This window comes from Perca fluviatilis, chromosome 11 (genome assembly GCF_010015445.1).
Source record: "Perca fluviatilis chromosome 11, GENO_Pfluv_1.0, whole genome shotgun sequence".
In the NCBI taxonomy this organism is placed as follows: domain Eukaryota; kingdom Metazoa; phylum Chordata; class Actinopteri; order Perciformes; family Percidae; genus Perca; species Perca fluviatilis.
The window spans coordinates 18,286,482-18,294,916 of NC_053122.1; the positions used below are offsets into that span (position 1 = coordinate 18,286,482).

Below are 8,435 nucleotides of genomic sequence, written 5' to 3' on the forward strand. Positions count from 1 at the left end.
TGTATTTGATAAAATTAGTTATTAGTTACTTATGTGATTTTGTCTGTGCTTATGTGTTTGTGTTCTTATGGATCTGTGTTATGTGCTTTTATGTGTTTATGTATCTATGCGTATGTGTTTATGCACTCTTGTATGTTGTTATGCCATCAATCTGCCAGGGTGAGACTGCAGATGAAAACTAGTCTGTATGGCTAAATCTGGCACATTCACATGTTGGACATTCACATGTGTATTGATATGCATTGCCCCTTCCTCAATAAATAAACACACACAAACAAACAAACTTTACAGAATCAGATTATTAATTCAAAATATATTTCAACTAAGAAATGATGATATATAATTACAGATTAAGATGCCTTGCAGTAAAGTAATTGAAATCGGAATAAGTTCCTTTACTATCTGAAACATTAAAGTGATGTTTACACATTAATGCATCAATAATTATAATTCAGTAATATAATGTTTTTTCCTGAAATGAGCCATACTGCATAATGAGTATGTTTACTTTTAGTATGTTAAGTATATTTTGAATCTAATGCACTTTTACTTAAGTAAGATTTTAAATGCATGACTGTGGTATTAAGTAAGATTTTAAATGCATGACTGTGGTATTAAGTAAAGGATCTGACTACTTCTTGCTCAAAATTTAAAAAATAAATAAATAAATAATAATAATAATAATAATAATAATAATAATAATAATAATAAAGGATCTTAAGGATGTAAAATACATGTGTAAGTTTAACTGCTTCCATAGGAAATAATTGTTTGCATATTTGGTTGAATTATTTTTTTATTATTATTATTATTATTATTATTATTATTATAATAACAACATGGCTTAATCATGGTATTTGCTAATATGAAATGTAGCCAAAGTATTTATTAAGCTGATAATATAGTAGTGTTTGAACTCTTTCGAAACAAAACAGCATATGCTCAAATTCCAAAAGAAATTCAGGAACGTTATGATCAACAATTAGTTTTATGGACCTGCTGCAGCTTGTCTCAGGCAGATCAGGTTTCTCAGAGCATCAGTGTGTGCAGGATGGTCACCTGGTGACACATGTAGATGCATCCTGCCGCCGTGTGGTGGAGGTTTAGTTCTGCATGAGGCCAGAAGCCATGTCGTGCAGCTTCTCCAAAGTTGTTGCACAATGTTTGTAGATTTGGTTAAAAACTATTGATAAACTGGTCGTGAGTGGCACTTGAATGACATGGAAACTAAATATTCATATTATTTGTTTTAGTTTTCTAAAGACATTTTAATACAACAATTATCTACCTATATGTTATTAATATTTTTTGAGGAGTAACTGATGTGTAAGTGAAATCAAAAACAGACAACTTGTGTTTTTTCCCTACTCTGTGGACTGGTTCTTGATAACCAGGCTGGACGGTAAAATGTAGATGACTTCAGTTAACACCTGTGCGTAAAGTTTACTAAGCAAACGTCCTTGTGTAAGTCTTGTGTAACAGCCACGGCGATGCATGGGTTACATTTTCTTGCTAGAAAGTTTGAAGAAACTGGGCTGAATTCGATAAATGAGCAGAAAAAAAAGCTCCAGCCCTCCTCTCCTCTCCAATTGTCAGTCCCCCTGAGAACTGATATGTTGTTCTGTGTAAGAGCTGGAACTGAGAGCGCACTCCTGCTTTTCATCCACTTTCCACAAAGCAACATCTGTGAGCGCAATTCATGTCTCTGATTTATCTTTGACTTACAGAAGGGATTTTTTTTGTCTAGTTTTATTGCCATGGCAAAATGGTCACTCTTCTTTTTATACCTTTTCCATGGACAACTTCCCCTCATCTTTGGGCAGCAGCAGCGCACAGCTGGGCCCTGGCGGCACCGGATTCAGTGGGAGAACAACGGGCAGGTTTATAGTTTAATGAGCACTGGGTCAGAGTACCATGCTCCGGTTCGGTCCAGAAGCCAGTCGAGGGTTTATGTTAGCGGCAGGAGGGATGGCACCAGGAGCCAAATGCCGGGAGCGCACAGAGGAGCGACGCTTGTAAGACCCGGACAGGCTGAGTCCAGACAGTTCAGGACTGATCACCGTGTAGAGCCGGGATCTACTGCGTTAGGACGCGATGTTAGACAGTATGCGCCTTTTAACGGTCGTGCGTCAGGGGCACAACACTTTAACCCTGAACACACCAACACCATCAATGCCGATTTTCCAGGCAGTATAGAACGTGTCAGTATGGATGCCACTGCACTGCACAACAGAGGAGGAGAACCAGGGCCCGGTGCGCAATACCAACAGTTACGCGCGGTGCCAGAGGCGATGACTGTCTCCAGGCAACACGCGCAGACAGATCAATCCGTCTCAGCACATCCCAGAGCTCTGGAAAGGGAATCTGAGGCTCCGTCCTCTGCACTTAGTGATGATGGTTCAAACGAGGCAAACGGTAATGGAGAAGACATGATTAACGACGACCCTCGAAATCCGTTAAAAAACCACAGGAATTCTGTTTTTTACAACTCGTATCCCACAAGAGGGAGGTCAGTGGCCCGCACGCGCCGTCCGCCTGGCACAGGATATGGAACAAGATATTTCCAAAATGGTAAGTTTATGTCCTAATCACATGGAGTGAACATGGCCTTCTTAATTTGCATGGATTTAAATGTATGACGTTTTAAATCAGCTTTTATGAATATTTTAAAGGCAGTTTGCACAGTGTCATGTATCACTCACTGAGCAGAAAAAAAACTGAATGACGGGAAGGGAAAACATCTCATTTGGGCTTTGGATCTCAGACTGACTGCTCAGGAATGTAAAACACTTTGAATTTAGCCAAAAAACAGCTGCTCTAATTTTCTGCCTACACAGCCTATTTCACTGAATTATTCTGAGCACACATAAACTGACAACATTAAGATCTCAGAATATCAAAACAAATTGGATTGTTCCTTTACTCTCCTCTCCCAGGACTGCCAGACCTCGTGCCAGACCCATATGCCATCCAAGCAGGTGCATATGTCCAGCGCATGCAGATGTTTGCGCTCCGCTGTGCAGCTGAGGAGAACTGTCTAGCCAGGTAATCTGTGGTGCCAAAAGTGATTCACTTCCTCAGCACATAGACACTGAAGCAGACACGCAGACACACATACACACACACACACACGCGCGCACACACACACACACACACACACACACTCAACACACAGGTATTTCCTTTGTTCTGACTGCTCATTGAAGGTTAATTTGACTTATTTTGGTTCACACATAACTTTCAGTAATGTGTTTATACATTTTCAATGTGGCAGGAAAACTGTTCTGTTGATAGAGTTACAAAAACTGTGTGATCTTATTATGGAGCAGTGATTCTCCAACATGATGTCCTGCCAAGACATAAATGTTCTGGGTTGGTTTTCCCTAAAGCATTGAGCACAATGGAACAAACCCTTTGCTCTCTGAAAACTAGCCCCCAGGATATCCGCCAGTAGCACTTTGTAACGCAAATTATGCCCGTTTCCCCTGTGATCCATCCAAGGTCAGCTTATGGACCTGCCGTGAGAGACATCGACTTCAGAGTCCTCCTGCGATTCCCCCAAAAAGTGAAGAACCAAGGCACCACTGACTTCCTTCCTGTCAAGCCGAGATATCAGTGGGACTGGCACAGCTGTCACCAGTAAGTTTATTCAGCCTAAAAGTGAAATGACCTTACTCTGGTAAAAATCTGATAAAAACATTAAACTCTCAAAATTCACAAAACAAATAATTTTGGGTTTAAAGGCATCCCTGAACCATGTTTGGGCCATGGCACAAGTAAGAAGAAAAATTCTTATTCTTTTTCCAATCTATTCTGTTCTACCACCTCAGACACTACCACAGCATGGATGCCTTCAGTAACTACGACCTGCTGGATGTCGTCAGTGGACGTAAAGTGGCCGAGGGACACAAGGCCAGTTTTTGCCTGGAGGACACGGGCTGTGAACCCGGATTCCGGCGGCGCTACGCCTGTACATCTCATACACAGGTAATATAAACGTAGACAGTATTTAAAGTAAATGTTGTTTAACCTTTAATTAATTAGATAGTCTCACTGAGATCAAGAACTGAGGAAACTAGGAGAGAGGAATCAGAAACAATCACAGATACATCTAAATGTACAAAGTTAAAAGTTACATGGTTATATGGTACAATGTCTTGGAAGCCAGTCCTCCCCAGTTTAGTGTTTACCTGTGGGATATTGTTATAGACTATCTAGCCTTGATCCAGGATCAGTCCTGAATAGAGACATTTCAAGCACTCAGCAGCTCATAAAATACATTATAGGAAGAATATTCAAAATACAAATATACCAGATAGTAGGAAGCCTATGAGGTGAGAAAAAGAATGAATCACTCTGAGTGACTAAAAATAAAGTCAACTTTGATTTGGTTTGTTTTGAATTTATTGGAAGACTTATGTCTTGGTCAAAATAAATCATTGTTGTTACTGTGTGTTACTGTTTTTTACACCTTATAAGTCGCCTTACACAGACATATCCAGGTCCCAGGAGATGGCCATCTAGAACTGTGATACCAGGGCAGCAGTCATTAAGTCTTAAGGTCTGGGCTGGTGAACAGTAGCTTTACATTTGAGAAGAGATGTAATATACTGTAGACGTTTATAATGTAGTGTGGAGTAAGGTTAGATAGTCAACAAATTGTCAATAAAGATTGGGGACTTATGAGGGACTAATGTTTTCTAAAAAGGTCAAAATCAATACTGTATCTTGGCAGCAGAGGCCTGAAACATCCTGATTTTTGGTCTCACTTTGCATGCCATTCAGTAGATCAGCATCTCCCCTATTTGGTGGGTAGTTCAAAGATGTACAGTCTTTATTTCTCATTATGTAGTCAAACAAAACATAGTGAAGGTAGTAGCAAGGCTCTGAGTTGCACAGTGACTTTTGTTTTGGAGTTTTTTGCAAATCCTCCAAATCCACTTCTGAGAAATGTTTTTCTAACTAAAAATCCAGTGTATGCCAATAAAATAAAAAAAACATCCTGAAGACATGGGAATATTTATTATATCTGTTGTCTGGGTTCTGTGATTCTGGCTTTGCACTGCTTAGTGCTGGTTTCCTGTAACAGTTTTGCTTCCAAAGAACTGTTTGTATAACTAAAACTCAAATCTGCTACATTTGCAGCACTTGTAGGAAAAAAGTAGTCAAATTTGTATGAAGGGCCTGAGCAAAAGCTTTAAACCACACTGAGGAGGGTGTTTGGGTTATTGGGTTTTCAGGGACTGAGTCCAGGATGCCATGATCTGTACGCTGCCAACATCGACTGTCAGTGGATTGACATCACTGATGTACCTCCTGGAAATTATATCTTGAAGGTAACACGTCACATCAACTTTATAACAACTGTTTTATTTTTTTGCAATATTTATTTAAGTAACCTACCTGCCGAGCTGGCCAAACAGTTTTTATTTCTGATGATTTTCAGGTTACTGTCAATCCCAATTTCCACGTCCTGGAGTCAGACTTCACCAACAACATAGTGAGATGTGATATCACATACACAGGAATTTATGTTCAGACACGCAACTGTCGAGTATCAAGGTAATGTTCGAGTGTTTCTGTTGAACATGAGCGCTGATTGATGCCTGTATTTTAATGCCTCTTTTTATTCCCTTTTTCAGTGTTTGAAATCTTCCTTTTCAAGTATTCTGTAGACGTTTTGCAGCAAACATCTCTCCCTGTACTGTGCATCAACAAAAACGACTCGATGACTAACAAAAAGTGCAATTGGTGCCAGTTTTTTAACTGTAACTGCTATAGACTTGTGTTGCATTAACTGTAAATAAATGCAGAGGTTTACACAATTTGTACATCAACCTAGTGAGATCCTCAGATTTTCTTGATTTTTGTTATGCCTTAATTCGTAACAAAGATAAATTTTTCTTTTTTTGTCTTAACAAATACAAGTGACGTGTTCATAAACATTTATTTCTGGAATGCTGGTTTATTGCTTGGAATGGGTTTTGTTGCCACGTGTTGTCTCTGTCATGTTTTTCTGCTTTGTGTTATTGTTATGTGCAGATGATTTGTTTTTACAGTTTTATTTAAAGGATAAGATATTCTATATTTTTGTTATTGTCAACAAATCTCGTTAATTGTTTTTAAAGACAGTTATTTCCTAAACCAGCTGTAGTTTTTAGCAAAAGTTACTCAAATTGGAGTAAATAGTGCATTTGTTCTGAACTATTTCCAGCTGTGAAAATGAGTATTTATGGCAGCAGGACGGTACAGAATTTGTTCATACTATTTGGTCTTTTCATGGGATGTGTTGAATAATAAGAAAAATACAAATTATCACTTGTTCTTAAACCACTTGGTGGTCACATTAGCAAACTTCAAATATCTAATTTAGTTAAATAGTAAGGGTAGTATGTCAAATTATGTCGTTATGAATGCGTGCTTGTGTATGAGTGAATGAAAAAAGTGGGAAACTGTAATGTAAAACTGTTATAATTGCTAAAACATTGTTGAAAACCTTATTATATTCTTTTGCATGTTGGATTTAATGCAATAAAGATGGTGAAGAGTGAGGACTTTATTATTATAACAATTCTTTCTTTTTCTAAAATGCCAGAACATCAAATTGTTCCAGTGTATCTATTCATCTCTAAATATTCTTTTCTGGATTGTAGCTGCATGTCCATGTTTTTTATTATAAAAATGCCAAGGACCAGTTAAGATCAGGTTCTTCAGTTTTAAATCCAGAATCCAAAGTGGATAAAAGCAGCAATTGTTCATGTTCAAATATATCAGCGCTGTGTAGGACTGAATCTGTCCTCGTCCTGTTGAATGGAGGAGCTTTACTTTGAGTGATGCGTGCAGATTGTGGCCTCAGAGACAAACAGGCCTGCAGCCAGACGCTGGCGGCATGTTTGCTGACAGGCCTCTGTGAAGACACAAGCCGCAGGATCTTATACAGCTATGCCATATCTACTACAACACAGCCAGAGCACCATGAATGGAGGCCTTTTCTCAATCTCTCCTCCTCTGTGCATGTAAAAAGAAGTGTCTCTCCCAGCTGCTGCTAGTGTAAAACACTTCTTCTTTGCCCAGAATTCATCACATCATGATTCACGTCCATTGGGGATTGTCTAAGACGGCAGCCGTTTTAATAGCACTGGGATATTTTGTCTGAGTGGGAGGACTGACACAACCCACCAGAGAATATCTCCAGCAAGTCATTCAAATTATGTTTTTGCCAAGGAAAAATGTGTTTTTGCAGCAATCGCTACACTGTTTCAAACAGCAAAAGAATGACAAGAGAAACCTCCATAGATTATATTCACTCTGGAGTGGGCAGCACTTCACCTGATTCAAAGATGTTTTTACCTCCAACAAATCACTCTCTTTATATATCATAAGCAGTTTTGAGAGATGGACTGGAAAACATGCAGGCTCCAGACAATGTTTGCACTGTTAAATGCACAGATGTTGGGTATTTACAACGACACAGAGCTCAGTCTCAGCTTAGAAAGCAGTGAACCGGGACGATCAAGCGCAATTGAAATGGTTTACGTTGGAAGTCACCAAGGTGCTTCCCTGCCAGAGTAGATTGTCTGTGTTATTGAAAGTGTCTGGAAAATACCCCCGTCTCCCATTGAGTCGACTCCATTCTTGTCTGTCTGGGAATTTTCAGGACAATATTTACAGACAGTGACTATTTCTAAGGATCGCTGTAGCGGAGGGTTAAATCTGAAAGTCTGATCTGAACAAAGGTAACAAGAGTCTACAGCCATGCAAGCAGCTCTGTGAGGACAATGTTAATGCTGATGTTAAGCACGTATACTTTTTACCATGTTCACATTTTAGTTTAGCATGTTAGCATGCTAACGAAGAAAGACAAAAACACAAAGTATAGCTGAGACTGATGGGAATATTATTTGTTTTGCAGGTATTTGGTCATAAACCAAAATATTGCACAAATTCAAACTTTGACCTGATGATAGCTCTAGATGAAAAGTATATAATCACCATTAATATTTGTACCACATTTCTTGGTCATCCATCCAATACTTGTCAAGACATTTTACTAAAAACCACAAAATGTCAACCTCATGGTGACACTAGAAGAAAAATCAGTCGATCACCAAAGTGAATCGTTATCCTCTGGGGACCATGAATGTCTGTACAAAATGTAATGGCAATCCATCAAACACTTTTTGAGATATTTCCGTCTGGACCAAAGTGGTGGACCGAATGACTGACAGACAGACAGACAGTGCCATCCCTCGTCTGCCACTTGATTTACACCGACCAAGATCTCTTCCATTAAACTCAATAAAAACAGTATAAAATCACAGATTCTGGAGGATTTCTTTGTTTTATTCACAATTTGGCGTTAGTCTTATGATTTCTACTTACTTTTCAGTCTCTTAAAATAGTTTTTTCTTACTCACTCATAAGTCAGATCAACA

At 38.8% G+C, this 8,435-nt stretch overlaps 1 protein-coding gene across 1 annotated transcript; it reads left to right on the plus strand.

Moving 5' to 3' along the window:
- The first annotated feature begins 1,601 nt into the window (after positions 1-1,601).
- Positions 1,602-6,559, plus strand: loxl5b (lysyl oxidase-like 5b). Its single transcript, XM_039815697.1, has 7 exons — positions 1,602-2,571; positions 2,937-3,045; positions 3,502-3,639; positions 3,831-3,987; positions 5,241-5,336; positions 5,447-5,562; positions 5,643-6,559. The coding sequence occupies exons 1-7, from the start codon at positions 1,758-1,760 to the stop codon at positions 5,647-5,649; spliced, it is 1,437 nt and encodes a 478-aa protein (XP_039671631.1). The 5' UTR covers positions 1,602-1,757; the 3' UTR covers positions 5,650-6,559.
- The last annotated feature ends 1,876 nt before the right edge of the window (positions 6,560-8,435 follow it).

What these genes read in the sequence shown, in the direction of transcription:
- loxl5b (XM_039815697.1), top strand. Translation starts at nt 1,758, where the DNA reads ATGGCAAAATGGTCACTCTTCTTTTTATACCTTTTCCATGGACAACTT. An exon ending in GAGGAGAACTGTCTAGCCAG is followed by an intron (nt 3,046 to 3,501) that starts GTAATCTGTGGT and finishes GATCCATCCAAG; the next exon opens with GTCAGCTTATGGACCTGCCG. An exon ending in GACTGGCACAGCTGTCACCA is followed by an intron (nt 3,640 to 3,830) that starts GTAAGTTTATTC and finishes CTACCACCTCAG; the next exon opens with ACACTACCACAGCATGGATG.